The sequence below is a fragment of the Stegodyphus dumicola genome, chromosome 2, assembly GCF_044657685.1.
Source record: "Stegodyphus dumicola isolate Sdum_Otavi_A_Nest chromosome 2, ASM4465768v1".
Taxonomy (NCBI): Eukaryota; Metazoa; Arthropoda; class Arachnida; order Araneae; family Eresidae; genus Stegodyphus; species Stegodyphus dumicola.
The window spans coordinates 81,738,133-81,757,775 of record NC_140769.1 but is presented as its reverse complement, the minus strand read 5'-3'; the positions used below and the strand labels follow the sequence as shown (position 1 = coordinate 81,757,775).

The 19,643-nt window shown below is 33.3% G+C and overlaps 1 protein-coding gene across 1 annotated transcript in view; it reads left to right on the top strand.

The window, feature by feature from the left end:
* The window catches only part of LOC118195159 (uncharacterized), a 56,814-nt gene that overhangs the window by 5,109 nt on the left and 32,062 nt on the right, over positions 1–19,643 (top strand). The window contains exons 2-3 of the mRNA XM_085810820.1: positions 15,074–15,129; positions 16,721–16,895. Of these exons, the coding sequence (XP_085666946.1) occupies positions 15,074–15,129; positions 16,721–16,895 (231 nt within the window). The remainder of the gene's footprint in view (positions 1–15,073; positions 15,130–16,720; positions 16,896–19,643) is intronic.

Here is a 19,643-nt window from a genome sequence, read left to right as displayed (position 1 = left end):
TGAGAAATTTATGTTTTTTATTTTTGAATGCCATTGTAATCTAAATTATGCAGAATTATTACATGGACAATGAGTTATATAAATTTTCAAATCAATTAGGCTCAAGAAGAATTAGATATTTTGTAGTTTATACATAAAGCTTCTGTCTCACAATGTTCTTGACATATATTTTTTTAACACTTCACACATACAGTTTTTGATTTTATGTCTTTTTTTCTTGAGCACATGTAACATCTCCAGTAACATAATTTTATTTTCTTTGTTTGCAAATCTTCAAGAGAATCTTCGTTGTATTCCTCCTGTTCCTGTTGTGATTTCAAATGAGGATCTAAAAGTGCAAAGGCCAAATCAGAAGTGCCTCCTATTCCTGAACTTCTCTGATGGAGTTTTAGTAGTTAAAGCAAGATCCTCAAATTTATGCCGGCAATATTTAATAGTGAAATAAATATGCCTATATGTCATCGGTTTGATATTCTGGACACAAAATAAGTACCACTCAATTCATCGACTATATCAACTGCTCCTTTTGTCATGTTATAAAACATAATTACTTCAGATTTCTTTAAATCTCCCATGCTTTCATCAGTATGGTCATCATTGGGCAAAGTTGACAAAAGGTTAACACATTTGTTTTATTCAGCCATATAAGAAAGTAGCATTATATCCTTTTGGAACCCCAAGAGAGTTGAATCAGCGCCGGATTTAGCATTTTTCTTAGGCGGGGCAAAAACTTAAAATTGCCGCCCTTACCCATCTTTCTTTAAGTTTCTGTAACAAATTTTAGTTTCTTTAAATAAACATAGAAATAGGTAGTTTTTGAGATAAAATGTAAAATCCATTTTATAGTAAGAAATTCTTTGTGCCATTTTTGTTCTAAAAGAAATATGCATAACAAATGGTTTAGTTTCTTTACTTATGGCAAAGCATAAGAGAGCTACCTGCCTAAGAGGGAAGATGTCTTCACTGAGGTCTTTCTAAGAGTAATTGGCTCATATGCAAGTTACGCATGAGCGAAACGGCCGAAACACCCATGCAGCCAGCTGATTCGCTTGATTCTAACCACCGACCGAACTACCAGTGTTCAGACTTTACATCTCAGCCTCTGGTGGCCAAATATACATACCAAAAGTTTAATAATTAAAAACCCGTGCGAACCCTCTTAATGCAGTTACTTCTCCAGTGCACTGAAATAATCAAATTTACATTTTCCCTAAAATGGGGATTTTTTCAATATTTGCAACAATACCTACTCACATTAATATATGATGTTAATAGAAAACGATTCAGTGCTAAATACTAAAATAGTTCATCACAGTACAAAAATGGAAATCAGACATTACTAAATAATAAAAAAATTCATTTAGACAAATATAAGCAATCAAAATCATAAAAACAACCTTGTATTTAGCGTAAGTATAATGAAACACTCAATCGATTTCGAGGGCAGCTAAAGGTCCCTCCTCATCAGGAGAAAGAAATACCTAGAAAGAAGAAAATAAAGGAGGAGTCTCAGAAACACGTGGTCCTTATCAGCACTGCACGTGGTTATAACTGGATTTTTAATCAAAGTTGCACTGGCCGCCTACTTTTACTGAGCCAGGCTATCTGATCAAGCATAAAGGACAAGAAAAATTAGCGAAGTTAAAATAGGGAGCGAGGGGCAAATGCACCTTCACGCTCAAAATCTGAACTTCAAATAATGGAAAGCAACCACTGAACGAATTTTTATACCCTCTGGTAGTACCAAACGCGAGGAGATAACGCCATCTATCGGCAAAAATAACTGAATTAGGATAGTAGAATTTTAAAGGCATTAGGAAGGACTGGATTGGACTTCAAATCATTAACTAAACCTGCTAAATCTTTGTGAATGTAAAAAGCCTCAAGAAAATCCAATTCACCTATTGAAGAAGCCTTTTGGATAATTTTTGCAGACCCAAAGTCAAAATTATGGTTACTATGATATGCTGTTGAAGACTTGTTAATTTCGCCTTTTCTGACATAAGATTCATGTTCCTTGATACGAAACTTCAACGCTCTTTTTGTTTGGCCAATATATCTTAAACCACACTGACACGATATACTATAAATTCCTCAAGAATTCAAGAAAGAAACGCAATCTTTTAGAATTGAAGGGTGAATTTTATTAATATGGGAGAAACCGACTTGAAAATTGAATTTCTGGAGAATCCGTGCAATTTTATAGCTAACAGAAGGATAAAATGGAAGCACGACAAGGTCATTAATATTATTTCTAACAGTGGAATGTCTTCTTTGATGGGAATCTGAAAATTTTTTAACGGCTTTATCAATAATCATGGGAGAAAATCCACGGTCAATCGCAACTGCTCTTAAATAATTAAGTTCATTGGTAAGCAAAGATTCAGAGGAACAAACTTTAAGTGCGCGGAATACATAATAGTAAAAAGAAGCCATTTTTTTGCTTAACAGGGTGGCATGACTTGGCATGGGGTGGTAAATAAACTGCAAAGGGTTTACGGTACACAGTGGTGCTAAAATCAGTTTCATTGCGGATTATAAGAATATCAAGGAAGGGGAGGGAATTGTTGGATTCAATTTCAAGAGTGAATTGGATGGCTGGATCAATTGAATTCATAATAGATAGAATCTTGGATAAATCCTCTTTATAATCGTCAAAAAGTGCGAAAGTGTCGTCAACATACCGAATCCAAAGATGAAAAGATAGTTTATCAAATAATTTCATCTCAAAATAGTGCAAATAAATGTCAGCAAGTACCAGACTGAGAGGATTACCATAACCAATCCTTCAACTTGACGAAAATATGCATTTTGGAAAACAAAGTGGGTTTGACTCAGAGAAACTTCAGTAAGCGAAACCAACTCATTAATTTCAGTATGTGTGAAGTGAAGTTCCTGAAGCCTAGTTTCAAGACAATTTAGTGCTCCTTTGACCGGAACATTAGTAAACAGTGATTTGATTTGACATCAAATGAAACCATAATGGAACAAAGTGGAGAAATATTTTAAAGTTTATCAATGACTTCAACAGAATTTTTTACAGAGTGAATAATGTTAGCAAGTAGAGGAGAAAATCTGGAAACTAAATATTTGGCCAAAGGATATGAAGCAGTACCTATGTTGGAAACAATTGGTCGAAAAGGAATACCGGTTTTTGGAAGAGCATAAAGCCTAGCGCAATTAAATTAGTAATAAGTGGAATAAGTGATTTTCTTCAACTGAGTTGGCAGAATGTGGGAAGATTTAATAGCACTTTTAACTTTCGTGAGGTCCGAAGTTGAAGGATCTTTAGGGATCGAGGAGTATGGGCCTTCATTTATCAGTTTAGAGACTCCAATAATATATGTGTGTTTGTCCATAACAACGATCTGTCCACCCTTATCAACTTTAGAGGTAATGATATTAGTATCAGAATGAATTTCACGTAAGATCTCACTTTCCTTTTTGCTAAGATTTGAACCCAAAGATTTGTTGTTAAAATTAACGTTATGTGTAATTAGGTGGCGGATTGTATCCTTCTGCGTTTCCGAAATTTTGGAGAATTTAAAGGCTTTCTCTATAAGGGCGATGATTTAAGGAATTGAAGGTTTAGATGTCTTTACCACCCCATGCCAAGTCATGCCACCCTGTTAAGCAAAAAATGGCTTCTTTTTACTATTATGTATTCCGCGCGCTTAAAGTTTGTTCCTCTGAATCTTTGCTTACCAATGAACTTAATTATTTGAGAGCAGTTGCGATTGACGGTGGATTTTCTCCCATGATTATTGATAAAGCCGTTAAAAAATTTTCAGATTCCCATCAAAGAAGACATTCCACTGTTAGAAATAATATTAATGACATTGTCGTGCTTCCATTTTATCCTTCTGTTAGCTATAAAATTGCACGGATTCTCCAGAAATTCAATTTTCAAGTCGGTTTCTCCCGTATTAATAAAATTCACCCTTCAATTCTAAAAGATTGCGTTTCTGTCTTGAATTCTTGAGGAATTTATAGTATATCGTGTCAGTGTGGTTTAAGATATATTGGCCAAACAAAAAGAGCGAGCATTGAAGTTTCATATCAAGGAACATGAATCTTATGTCAGAAAAGGCGAAATTAACAAGTCTTCAATAGCATATCATAGTAACCATAATTTTGACTTTGGGTCTGCAAAAATTATCCAAAAGGCTTCTTGCATAGGTGAATTGGATTTTCTTGAGACTTTTCACATTCACAAAGATTTAGCAGGTTTAGTTAATGATTTGAAGTCCAATCCAGTCCTTCCTAATGCCTTTAAAATTCTACTATCTTAATTCAGTTATTTTTGCGGGTAGATGGCGTTATCTCCTCGCGTTTGGTACTACCAGAGGGTATAAAAATTCGTTCAGTGGTTACTTTCCATTATTTGAAGTTCAGATTTTGAGCGTGAAGGTGCATTTGCCCCTCGCTCCCTATTTTAACTTCGCTAATTTTTCTTGTCCTTTATGCTTGATCAGATAGCCTGGCTCAGTAAAAGTAGGCGGCCAGTGCAACTCTGATTAAAAATCCAGTTATAACCACGTGCAGTGCTGATAAGGACCACGTGTTTCTGAGACTCCTTCTCCTTTATTTTCTTCTTTCTAGGTATTTCTTTCTCCTGATGAGGAGAGACCTTTAGCTGCCCTCGAAATCGATTGAGTGTTTCATTATACTTACGCTAAATACAAGCTTGTTTTTATGATTTTGATTGTCACATTAGCGTGTTTCTCTTCTAGTGTAAATATAAGCAAATTACAAATCACTAATAGTAATTGAATAATTTGGAACCAATTTCTTGAACTGACAATAACTTTAACCTAGCACGTTAAATATTCATTTCATAATAATGCCTTCATGTAGCCTACTCAAAAACTCTACTATTGTCCTCACAAAGTCCGATAACATAATAAATATTTACATATTCATGCAAAAGACTATTTTTGAACTGTAATAATCATTTTCTCTGAAATATGCAATTTTGCAATATTTCCAACAATAATTAGCCAGACCATGGAGGTAACAAAGAAAGGAGGAGCCAACCCCGTACTGTGAGGGAAGCACTGCTCCGAGGGCTTTGGTCTCCAGATCGAATGTTTTTTGTTTACATTCAGAACCTCCCTTGGCAGCGCACCAATAGTAATTCGACACACGATACTTCCATACAAATCGAAAAACGAGACACTTCCGCATAAAAGAAACATTCATTGTGTGATGGATAATAGCAATTTGTATAGTTATGCTCATACAAAATGTTAAGTTTAAAGATTTTAACAAAAGTTTACAGAATGAAATATACCTTATGGTACCTTTAAAATTATATATGTCTCTCAGTACACTTGATTATGCCCTTGTAAAAAAATTATCTTTAGTTACAAACAATACATAAGTTAGGAAAATAAATGAGCTGATTAATTATGTAACTAACTTTCATTAGCTATACATAACAACCATACGGGCTACTGCTGAAAGGAAAAGGTTAGTATTTGTACTTCTTTTCATAATTCTTATTTCAATAATAATTTTAAGTTCTTACCTAACGCTCTTAAAATATTACAGAATTAAAATTTTACTCTGCGAGCCTTTTGTTCTGAAAATAAATCTATGACAACATCATAATTAACTTGATGTGCTGTTTGATTTTCTGTTGCAAGACTTGGTAAACACTCCTGGCTCATTGATGATCTCAGATAGTTTTTAATAAGTTTTAATTTGCTAAAACTTTGCTTACAGCTTGTGGATGTAGTTGGAAGCATAGAGTAAATCTGCAGGGCAATACAAATATTGTGAAAGGCATCCTGAAAATCATAGGTGTAGATCTGTTGCAAGAGATAAAAAGCTCTAGCCTTTTTCATGTCAACGAATAACACTGGGACTTGTTCTTTAAAAACAGAAAGTTCCTGACAAAACTCAAATGCATTTAGAGATCTCGCTCATATTTTCGTGCAAGATCTGCTCCATTCTTTTGCAGTCCTTCAGTTGACATATTCAATATTTCACAACCAATGAGAAATGGAAATTTGAATTTAGTGTAATAGCCCTGTTTACCCTCGTTTTAATTTCTGATAAGATTCGATTAAATACAATTTTCATTGCTTTAGAAAGTAGCTGAACACGATGAAATGTTCGTGAGTCGTCCTCACACAATTCATCAAATTCCTTTTTGCGTTTTAGAATTTGTTTATTTGCCAGAATAGGTTCAACCTGTATTTTTTTCGGCTGCTGCTTTAAATTCTTCTATCCAATATTCCGTAAGAATTTCTCTCATTTTTTAAAAATTTTGGTTAGACCTTCCATTAATGCGACGAAACGCGCAAGAATAATATCTTCCATTTGAATTTCAGTATTTATTCGATTGATTTCTCGAAGAATATTAGCCCAAATTGTCAGGCTGATAATAAATTCAAAATTTTTTACAGCTTGTAACAGATGTCCTGCTTCGTACTTTGACAGATAATTAATTTTGAAATAGTAATATAGTACTTTGAAAGATAATTAATTTCTTTCAAGGATTTTATTACTTCTGATAAATTTGTTAGAAGGGCTTTGACAGCTACATATTTTGACAACCATCTTGTCTGGCTGCTTCCTTTTGAGTTGGTTTTTGGACATCTTTTTGTAATATCCCATCGAATAGTGAATCCGACAAAAAAAAGCTAAATATCTTCTGGATAATTCCAAAGAAGTTAACTGCTTCGGGGCAAGACGAGGCAGAAAGCACACAGACAAGATTCAAAGAGTGCGCCAAACATCACACATATTCGGCCAACTTATTCATTTCTGTAATCCTGGCTTGTACTCCAGGATCTAATATGGCCGGTAAGTACAGACCATGTTAGATCCATTATCCTCAAATTGACCACGACATTGTCAACATCCAAATCATCAAGTGCCAGTTTTTCCACAATCCGTTGAGAAATACATTCTCTTGTCTTTCCACCAATTTCTATGAAATCAATAATGCTCTCCTTTATTTCACACGTATCACCACATATTTTTTACGTATTGAATCACCTGGCTCATTTGTTCTGTATGCGACACATCCGGAATGCAATCGTACATTATTGTATAATATTTTGCTTCTTTAATATCATTTAAAATGTTATTGCGCACTATTTTCGTCATTACATCAGTAATTTCATTTTGAATTATAGTTGTTAAATATGATACTTGTCCGTTCTTTAGGTATTCTAACTGGTACTTAAGAGTTATGTTTGGCTAGAGCAGAGTCATTAAATTCAAAAAATTGCCTTGACTAGGCCGAGGACACTTTGTGAGCAGACTGCCAGGGGTTTCATCAGACCCGCGTAAAGAAAGACAGTTTGTTGAAAGATACAATACAGCATCCATACTCACTTGTAGGATCTTTTTCCCTTTTCCTTTCTCTGTGTGAGAATTTATTTTCTCTGTTTGGTCCTATCTTTTGCTCTGGTTCTATATTCTGCTCCTGAGAGTTTTTTTCCTAGATCCTCTCATGATTTCTTGCACCCTAAATAATATACAGTATAACTTGCCTTAAAAAAAAGCTAAAAGTTGACGTAATTATATTCTACAGTCTTAGGGCCGCATCGCGGAAGCGCATAACTAAATGGTTGCGACTCGCTAAATATGGTGAGGAATATTGGAAGCAGGCATATTGAAGAAAATGAGAGAACAAAAAACCCCTCCAAACTTTTTTATTTATCCAAAAATTTAGGGAAAAAGAAACCTAAAAAAATAGAAAAATAATAAATCCATTTTTAAAACCTAAGTTGCCAACTGGCTGCAAAAAATCAAAATGCCTTACTTCATTTCTGTTGTATATTCTCGACGTACATTAATTTGAATTATTTCATTGGTCCAAGGTTAATTTATAATGGGTGTTAGGAGAGTTACAATTTATAATGCTTCTCCATTTATTTCGCAAGAGGCATTCGCAAGGCGCCTCTATGCTATCTTTCTGTTTTTCATTTGAATATTCCCGCCAGAAGATAGGATAACAGAGGGACTCTAGGCAAAGAACTTGAAGGGAAATATATTTAGATTCTTTGTTTTAGGCGTCACTTACAGGGACCAAAGACCAAGCCGTTTACAGAGTACCTTTGTAATAAAATTGCATGTTGGGTTGGCAGAGAGACATGGTACTTTGACTTTTTCAGTGACGCCTGGAGTCAGTACCTCCTACATCTATTATTTTAAGTGTAAAATTATTTAAGAAAAGTTAAGATACATATTTGAAATTAGGAAATGCAGTCGATGAAGGGCAAATTGGATATACATATTTATTTATTTAAAACCGAATAATATAAGTCTTCTGCAAATGGGGGGGACTATGTTTCATTTTCTCTCGTCTTAAGGGAATAACAGCGATAAGTGGCTTCATGTGGCAACCATGCTGTCTGTAGATAAGGACGACTTTAGTGACGGAGTGTCAGCCATGCCGTGGCTTTGTATGTAAGAGGTACTGCTGGAGTCCCTCTATTTTCCTCTCTCCGATCTTATCTTTAGAGTCGTGTTCAGCTGTACTTACCTTACTTTTAAAACAGTTTGCTCCATTAAAATGTTTCGAGTAATTAGTTATAAATATTCTTAAAAGAGGTTTTAAACCTGGCTTTGAAACCACTAACGTTGCATCAAAATTTGACAACATTCCAAATACAATTCAGCGCCACTCTTGAATTTGCCGCCCTCAGAAGTTGCCGCCTGGGGCACAGATCCCGGCTTGCCCCCCCCCCCAGATCCGGGACTGAGTTGAATGCTGTTCTCTATTCTTATTCGACACAAATTCAGGTGGGTTAATCTTCTTATCCTTGCATATTGTTCCAATGATAGAAATTTTATTTTTCTGTAAGAAAATGGCCAATTCATAACTGGTATACCAACTGTTTGTAGTAACGTTTCTTCCAGAATTGTATAATGGAGTTAGGATGCACTTTGCTTTTTCACAAGAACTGTTGACTTTCTTGTATGGCCTATCTGGCTGCTGACCTGGGTAAACTTCCATGTTGAAAGTATAGAAGGTTCTAAAATCAACCACAGTAAATATCTTTATACCATATCTTGCAGGTTTCTTTAGGCATATACTACCGAAAGGAGCATCATTCTTGAAAAGGTTCTAGCTTTTCATCCAAAACTCGCGTATTCCCCTGCAAGATATAATTTCTGACATTTCTTGACAAAATTTTCAAACAAATATCTTAATAGAGCTAATTTATCAGTCTTTCTTCTGCCATCCTGTGTTCCGACATCATCAAATCGTAAGGCACGAAGAATAAAAAGAAAACACTTACAGTTCATTTGTTTTACGAAAAATATCCAATCCCGTTCCATTACCCATAATTCTGTAACATTTACATGGGAGGATTTGTGCAATCCAGCTATGTATAAGAATCTTATAAATGCAAGCAACTCTTCTTTCTCCATAGGTTTTGAGTCTCTTTTAAAATTTCCCGAAATATTTTTTACATAAATATTAGAGCATCTCACAATCATTTCAATCATTGTGTCATCAAATATTAGCTTCCATGCATCGATGGGGAAAGCCACATTTTAGATATATGCGTATTGCTAGGCAATTTTTTTATGATATTATGGGATGGGAAGTCATGCGTCTTTGAATTCGAAAGGGTTCTTTCTTCCATTTTATTATTTTATCTTTTCCTACAAAATAGTCAGTTTGATCACAAGGAATGTCTTTTGAAGAGTCATACTCTTTTTCTGACTCAGACTGATGATCACTAAATATATCTTCATTATATGAATCTTGTAAGAAAGTCCATCTCTGAAAAGATGTTTAGAAACTTATAAGAAATGATGTTCTGCAAATTTTCCTTAAAATTGACATAATTTAATGCTGTATACATTGCATTTCACCACCTCATCCCGTAATGACGAACTGCTAGCCAGCAGCAAAACAGGGCCCGAACAGACAAGAAATATTCTTTGTCTGAAAGTGAAACAGGTTGCTACCCCCTACAAACCAATTCGCCAGGTTACCAGCATTGAGCCTTTATCGCCATTTTTGGCAATAATTACATTTAAAGGATCCTTTGCGGAAGTGCTTTCCAGCTTTTTTTAAAGCAAGAATTATGTTTTGCATTAATATGTAATCGTATTAAAAAGTATAAGCTAAAGTTTAAGCTTATTATTGGTTTAAGAAAATTTGTTAAGTTCTTTATTTTTCAAAACGAAGGGCTACTTTGCATGGTTAAAAATAAACTTAAAAAATGTGATGTAATTTTTAAGTACTATTCTAGTAGCATTTTAAAATCCTTTTGGCATTAAATGCACTGATTTGTATATCATTCTATGACAGTTTTTCTCATTTTTATATAAAATACATTGCATATGTTCATACGAAGTATTTTATGCATGTTCAATAAGATATTGAACATACATACACTATATTCTACAAAATTGTGTGTTTGTTTCCCTCCCCCTTCATTCTGCCCTCATATTCTTTCTGTAAATGTTAGTTAAAACCAGGGCTGTGGAGTCGGAATTAGACAGATTTTTACATAAAAGAAGTCGGAGCTGGAGTGGCTAAAAGCACGTCGACTCCGACTCCAGTTTTTGTTGGACGGTTTGAATTTGAAATGAAATTAAAGTGAACTGAAAAAAAAAATTAATGACAAACTGAATTAGTATTTTTATTTATAGACTAATTTATGTTAATAAATAGTTCTTTTCCATTTTATTGACCTATTAATAAATCAATATAAGCGAGGAGTATGGATATGATATTTGCCATTATTGATTAAACTGATTCATTAAGTTTAGTTACAATGAGATCATAGGTAAATTTAGGTAAGCAGCAATAGCACTAAGAACACCCAAAATTCGTGCCATTTCTTAGGAAGCGAGGAGGAAAAAGTGCATTTTATTGATCAAGCTGTGCGATGGGGAATTACACTGCACAAAAAAAAGGGGAGACAGTTCTATATCTCCCTTTCTACTAGGCCGATTTGCGAAATTCAACTTGTGTTTTTCATCTCTTGAAAGCGCAACTTAGGATATGTATTAGATTTATATATAGCATTGTTCTAATATAGGTATTCTGACACTTTTTTTTTTTTTTTTTTTTTTTTTTTTTTTTTTTTCTGAAATGACATGCCAATTCTTTTCCATATTTTGGTTCTATGACTCAAATTATGTCAAATTGCCAAGTTTCATGAAAGTCGTGTGAGAAGTTTTTAAAAAATTAGCTCTCAAAATTTTAGCTCCTCAATGTTAATTGACTTTGATATATATTTATTAATATCTCTTTTTTTATTAAACTTACTTGATTCCTTCTTCCAGAATTCAAAATTTAGGCTTAATCCAAATGTAATGCTCATATTTTTTATGATTCCTTTTTTAAATTTCTATTTTTAAATATTTTTTATAAATTTTTCGAAATAATTTTTGTATTATAAGCTATAAAATGTTCGACATCATCTTAAAGTAGATGTATTTATTTCTAGGCATGCCTGTAAAAAATTAGAGTTTTTTAATTTAAAATTTTCTAAGATATACATGAATTTACATATTGGGACAGTTTTAAAATTCGGCATCTTTTTTGTGAGTGATAATAACACCAAATATGGCTTATGCACTTTGTTAAAATTATTTGAAAGTATGAAAGATGACTTTTTTCCACTTGTCTACAATGGAAGAAATCTGTTGTGTACACCACATGACTTCCTTGTACAGAATATTAAATTATATGCATTTTTTCTTGCATTTCATTTAAATTTATTGAATTGAATTAAATCCATTTCGTCAGTAGCGCATAATACACAATAGAATAAATAGAATATGTGGCAAGAATTAGATAATTCTTAAGATGATATAAATTTTGTGTATTCTGAGTTAATGAAAGAAATTTAATACTGTTAAGCAAACCTAGGGCCAGAATGTCGCTATGATAAACAAATATAGTGAATTTTAAAGAGTGCATTTATTCTATTGTGGTTTATGCGCTATCGACGAAGTAAATTTAATTCAAATCAATAAGTTTAAATGAAGTGCAAGAAAAAGTGGGTGTAAATTACCATTTCGTACAAGAAAGCACACATCAGACTTTTTATTAATGTGCTACCACTTAGTGCCAAATATGTTGGTGCAAAATCTAAGTAGATGGCAACCATAATGATGCATACATAAAGCGAAATTCAATTTGCGCTTTTATCTCTTGAAAGCGCAACTTAGGATATGTATTAATAACAAATAATATTTTTTTTTAAAATAGTAGTGTATCATATAATATGTATGATGTGCTCAGTGCCAAATTTGTGCAATTCTGTGAATTTTTTAAGTGAGAACAGCTGTGTACAGGTCATCCTCATGTGCACAGCAATTTATTTTTGTTTAAAAAAATTAGAGAATTGCATAAAATCGGCATCTTGTGCAGCCTTTGCATTGCAAAGCTATTTCATGCTGCTGTATAAACAAGCTGCCATATTTCGAAACTGAAGTAGCTGAGTTTGGGAATTATATACCTACCAGTTGCTGTGCTATGTTTAAACTAAACTATAAATATTTAATCTACAGAAAGAAAAAAATTGCACTGCTATAATGTTCTGTTGAAGGTAAAATTTCTGTAATAGAGAGAGCTGTGTTTAGTTTCATACACTCAGCTTTTTTGAGCTTTGTACCTAGTAGTTATAATTTGCAGTTTTTCTGTGAAGTATAAATTTATTCTGAATAATTTTCTGACTGTTTTAACAAGCAAATCATTTATTTGATTATGGATTTTCTCGTTCTTGCATTTTTTGGATGTGCTGAACTCCCTCCTGTTCCTATGTATCAATTCCTATTTCTTACCAAGGTTGCTATAATAAAAAATCTATATTATAGCAACCGTGGTACCAAGTTATTTTTGCAAAATGCCATATTCCTGGCATGCTTCTGTTTTATTTATTGGCTGACTTAGTGAATAATGTGATGCAAAATGCAACAAAAATTAATATAGTATAAACAAACATTGTTCATAGTGTAGGGAAAGGATTATTTAAAAACAAAAAATCTCACGATTGCAGATATGTACGTAATTGGTCTGAAGTTGATGTTGAAATAAAGATTATCTTGTGCATCTGATGCTTAACAGCTGTCAAATCATTTAAATAAATTATGAGTGATTCATTAATGATTAAATTACATTTGGTACTATTCTGTTTTGAGGGCCGTAAGAAAATTGCAGCGAAAATGTATGCGCAAAAGCGGCAAATCTAGCAAACGCTCCCATTATAAACAGCGCGCCAAATCTAGCCTATGCGTTGGTTTCAGATTGCGTAAGTTTATATAGTTCTATATTTTTTAAGACGCCATTGAAGTACTAGTTTAATTTTTAAATCCTTTTTTGATATCCTATATATTTAACAATTTGGGAATTGCCCATGACGAAAAGTCGGCAATAGAATTTTGGGTAAAGTGCAGAATCACCCACTGCTTGACGTAATTTTAAGAATTGCACGTACTCGGTATCCATGTGCACATCGACCTATTTTCACTTTAAAAAAAAATCCTAGAATTGCACAAAAATGGCACTGCACACACCCTTCACTTTATCTATGTACACATCGACCTATTTTCACTTAAAAAGTAAAAGAAAATTGAAAAAAATCCAATTGTTGTTACCCTTGTAAAAAGCAGCAAACAAATAAGTGAGCGATTCTGCACTTTACCGAGAATATTTTCAAAGAAAAGGCATCATTCAATATAGAAAATTACGTTTGAACAACCAACGAGATGAAATTATGCTTTAGCGATAAGTCGGTAGTGAAATAGCGATGCAGGCATCCATTCAGTTATGTTTAGCAATTTTTATATAAATTATAATAATGATCTTAAATAGTTATTTACTCTTATGCTTCCATTCAGTCACGTGTAACCTTTTTCATATAAATTATAATAATAACAAAGTATTATATGAAATTGACCTTTCATCTAAATTAAAACATCAATCTTAGATAGTTATTTACTATTATACTTCCTTTCTTGCCTCAATTATTAGGGTTGCCGCAATCCTTTTTGGCAGCATTGGCATCAACGATAATTTGGTAATTTTTTTACAGCCCTCGAAACCAAATAATACCTTACATTTAATTAGCGTAAGAATCATACAGTAGAAGGGATTGAATTTGATGTAACTGTGTCGCATACTCACATAAATAATCATAGGGAAAAAACAAGGGTAAAGATATATTTCAGGGCGTATATTCAATCGTACACATTTCCTGCATACAAACAGGATGCTTATAATGACTACTAAGTAAACCTTCATTTACACACCAGTCAATTAATACTTTTTTTCCCTTTCGTTCCAAATCGTACAGAAAGTTCACAGTAATGTCATCACATATAGCCATTTTATGGTGTGCAGTACAAAATAAGCAACATACTTCCTAACTCATATCCAACACAGAAATAAGCCCTTACAAATATTTTCTCATCAGTCAAATTCACCGCAATCACACAACCAGTCACGTCATAATAGGGTTTCCATAATGTGCAGCTACTCAGGTTACCATAAACGAAACAGTTTTATTGATAAATGAAGCAACATCTTGATGATAAGCCAAAAGGCACCCTAAAATCTAGACTAACTAAACTAAGTGCCTCTTCAGTTCAGTTCTTTTGCACAGCTAGAAAAGAATTCATCAAATGCTTCACTTCCGATCTGGTGGAATAGTGAGGTCGGTTTCGAAAGGCTGTCAACACGAGTATACTAACGATGTAATTGCTGCAATCCCCCCATGACGTAAATTCACATTATACAGAGGATGTAAGCCTGGGTTCATTCGTGTTCATCTTTTCCGTCAATGACATGAACGAAAAGCCAATATCTGATTGAGTTTGTATCATGTGTGATAATCTGCAAAAAACTTCTTGTTTACATTTTTCAGCATGCCGTCAGAACCACATAATGATGAGTTTTTATGTAAAGAGAATGAAATTGGCCATCCGTATTGTTTATGGCATCCTCAGTGACTTTTGTTTATGGCATCCTCAGTGACATCCTCAGTGACTCAGAGATTTCTGTTTAATCATTGTATTATACACTTTTACATGTTATTGCATTTATTTCATAATGTGTATACTCAGCATGATTTTTTATTAGGTTTAGGAGTAGGCCACTTTGTGCTCCAGACTGTTGTTGCAAAAAGTTCTGCAGCAGTAAGTAGAATTCATATTTACAAATTTCAGATTGAGTTTGGTGATTTGATTTCACTTTTTTGTAAAATATATATTTCAGAGTAAAAAAAAAGAAAAAAGAAAATCGTGAAATTTTGTGCACATGATTTATGCTGCAATCTTGAGTTTACTTTAAATAGGCTATATTAGGTTTGCTTAACAGGACTTTAGAACTTTTTTATATTTTAATGCCACATACAGTTAGGTATGTGACTTAACAAATCTGCATTCAGAAACTTCAGATGCATTTCAAAATATATATTATTTTGTAAAAATCTTAAATGCTGTGTATTAATTTCAATAATATAATACAGTACAAAGTCCGTAATCCGGACGTCCATTATCCGGAATGATCTATAATCCGGACCTCAAAGTCACAAACTTTTTTTTGTATGCTTTACGCATGCGCGTTTAATGTATAACAGACAGTATAAGCTAGGCTAAAATTATCTTTACTGATTCTAAGGCATTTCAGTTAATGTTGCAGACTGCGCTGTTCCTTAATCTTCTAATTGGATCTGGCTTATTATTTTTTGCAGACTGTTAGAGCAACTTTATAACAATTAAGCTTGAACTTTCGATTATGTCAAAAAGAATTTCTAATTCTGGAGCTGCCAAAGGATCTATAAAGTGAAAGCGTATTTCGATGTCCATCAAACAAAAAGTGGATGTGCTGCAAAAAATGGATAAAGGCATATCCGTCTCAAAATTATGCGAGGAGTATGACATTGGAAAGTCAACTGTATGTGACATAAGCAAAAAGAAAAAGGAACTTTTTGAATTTTGTGTGGATTCCGACACTCGACTTGCAATGAATAAAAGAAAAAGAGCTTGTCATGCTGAAAGTGACGATCATCACAAAGTGATGATTGAATGGGTGAGACAGCGTTGCAGCAAGGGCATGCTATGTACGGGTCCGATGCTAATGGCTCAAGCCAAAATATTTCATGAAGAAATGAACTTAAACACTGAGTGCACATATTCGACAGTTTGGTTAACCGAATTTAAAAATCGCCATAAGAAAATTAAAAATTTCTGGTGAAAAAGCTTCAGCTGGTACTGAAGCTGCTGAACAGTTTGCAGATGAATTCATTGAACTTTTTACTAAAAAGCTCTCAGATTTTATATTACGCCCAAATAGGCGTTTTTTCATTTACATACGCATAAACGTTTCAAGAGCATTTGGGCTAAAAATATTTAAAAACATCGTATCGTTAGAGTTTCTGATAGACATTCTCGCTTGCTAGAGATTAAAATGTTTTATTCTGTATGGTTTTGCTACTGCTTTATTTGAAATTGTTAAGTTTTTAATGAAAAATTTATTAAAATTTTACAAAATATGAAATAGACAATAAAATAAATTCTAACATAATTGCCAGTAAATTGTCTCTGGTTCTTCCTAGATTATAGTTAAATATATGTTGTATTAAAAATTTACTTCTTGAACTGAGATTTTAAATCTGTGTTTTCATAGATTTTGCTTTGTATAATACTTGGTAGTTATTTCATGGCATACTTTCCTTTTTTAATATTAAGTGCAATGTTAATGAATGCTCTAATTTTGTTTTTGCAGTGTCCTAATGCATTTGCTTCAAGCATCCTAAATATATCCATAAAGAGGCACCTTGCAACAGCTGCTGTTCCAGGAGCTAAAAAAGTATTTCAGCGAGACAAGCCTCATTGCAATATTGGAACAATTGGACATGTCGATCATGGCAAAACAACACTTACAGCTGCAATTACAAAAGGTTAGTCTGCAATTACAAAAACTGTAAATGGTATTTTGTGTTGAAACTTTGTTTTATTTAATTTGCATTTTATTAATTTATTACGAAAATTGAGTAACATTTTTCAGTGTAATGTTTTTTGTTTTTTTTTTTTTCGGTTACTATTTTTTGCATTAATTTCACTTGCTAAAGATGTTAAAGTAATAATCTTATCCTTTATATATTGTGATGATCCATAGCAATCTTACTGATGTAGCCAGAAAACTCATAAACCTTGAGTGCTTGCAATATTGAATTTGTAAATGAGAACTTAGTTGCATAATTTTTAGTTATTACGATTTTTAAATAAATTGAACATATATCTTTAAATTCAAAAGTAATCATTAAGTGATGTTTCAAATAGTACAGTAACTTTCAGAACTGAATAGAAATTGTACCCGTAACACGTAAAGAATGAGTTTCTTTTGGAATCAAGTCATTTAAACAATAAGTATATGACAAGGAAATTTTATTTGAAGTCTTTGAAACTTAATATAAAAAAAATTTATTTCAAAAGGCATCAGTGATATTTCAGTATACAGTCAAAGGTTTTTAATCCGGACTCGTCGGGACTTCGGCGATTCCGGATTATTGGTTTTTCCAGATTATAGATCATCAGTTTAAATCTGGTAAGATGGCATGCAGAAATTATAAAATTAAAAATATGAAACCGTACTATATGAAATAAAGAACAATTATGATCTCAAGGGTATCAAAATTTACAAAAAAAAAAAAAAAAAACTTTATATTTATTTGTTTACTTTATTAAACATTTGTTTCAACGCACGTATGCGTGAAGCATACATTACGCATAGTTGAAATTAGAAATTTGCAACCAGAAAACTATTTGATGTGTATTCGTGATTTTTATAATTACGAGGAATTTGATTTAAATCATATCAAAGATGGAGTACATGCAGATGAAAAACTACATTTAGTAAGGAATTATAAGCCGAATAAAATAAAAACATCTGCCCTGAAAAAAAGGATAGTGCTGACAGATCTGATGCAAAAGCAAAGTTTAAAGTTGTAAAATTAAACTTTTAGCAAAAGTAGCAATAGAAGCTTGTAAGGTTATGTACTGTGCAGACATTGAAGACAAAAGTTTTAAACTTAACCAATTTATTAACAATATATAAAAATAAAAACACAATGAATAAATTTAATCGATATCAGAAACTTAAAGAGTATAACATAATCATTATCAAAAAATACACTTAATTGATCATCCATTAACCCCAAGGGTTTTTCTTTTAAAGAATGTTACACTATTAAAGACACGGTAAATATTTTTACCTGATCTCCAAATACTGGCATTCAAGACGCGAAAAACATATCACTAAACAGAGAAACTACGCGGTTTTAATGAAATTTGCTTCACTATCAATAAGTCCATGCTTCGTGGTCAAGAAGGCACCTGGAAAATTAAATTAAATCCTTGAGAGCACTTAAACCGGCAAAATGCCGCTCACTGTAGTTACACGTGAGAAATCACAGCTTGGAAACTCATCGCCGCTAACTCTGGAAAAACACTTGTGTTGAAGATGCCGCCCACTGCAGTCGCTCACATCGTAGCCTCTTTTGAGAATCCAGGAAAAGTCATCTTGCACTGACTGGAACCACGGCACTTATCACTGGACTGCACGCATCGCAATATCGTCTTCCAGTGGGGGCTGGAAATGGCACACCACGGAGCAATAAAACAGAACCAGAAGGAATGAGCCAGAGCGACACGAGATACTTATACCTGAAGTGGACATGACGTCATCTGGCAACCAATGAGCTATCGGCACGACTCAGCTTTCCAGATGATGGAACATCAAGCTTCATTTTTGCATCTTGATTAGGCTGGAACAGTCCGTTCTTAATACAAACAGTGGCAGTGAAAAACGGTAGAAATAACTACTATATCCTTTTAAAATAAGAACTAAGCCTTATGTAAAAGTTAGAAATATTTCAAGGAGGAGAGATGATTCAGAAAAAGGGTTGCAATAGGTCATATTTTCCAACAAGATCAACTTCCAGTTCATTGCGTGCCGCGTAGTCCCCCCCCTCGGCAGCGTGAAATTGATAAACATATTTCGAAATGATTAGAGAATCAAAAGATATGCCTTTATCCATTTTTTGCAGCAATTCCACTTTTTGTTTGATGGACATCGAAACATGCTTTCGCTTTGTAGATGCTTTGGTAGCTCCAGAATCGGAAATTCTTTTTGACATAATCGAAAGTTCAAGCTTACTTTTATAAAATTGTTCTAACAGTCTGCAAAAAATAATAAGCCGGATCCTTAGCTTATACCGTCCGTTATACATTAAACGCGCATGCGTAAAGGTATTATGAGCAGAATGTTTGTAGCTTTGAGGTCCGGATAATGGACGTCCGGATTAGACTTTTGACTGTAAGTGCAGTGATACCTTGGTACATGTCCACTTTGAAATACATCCAACATTGTATACATTCTGTTTGGACATAATCATTTTTGTTTTGAATGTGGCTTGAGTTCAATGAGTTTTTACATCTGAGCACTATATTTGTTCACCTCTTCTAAGACTACAACTATCTATGAACATTAGTATGCCTGTCACTACTATTCAGTACACAACCCACACTATAACTCTAAATTTTTAAGTGTTTTTTGGTATTAACACAAACACTTTGGAGCAATTTAGAAATTTTGTACAGGTGAAAAGGTCAAAATTACATATTGGTTACAAGCTGGCGATTTTTTG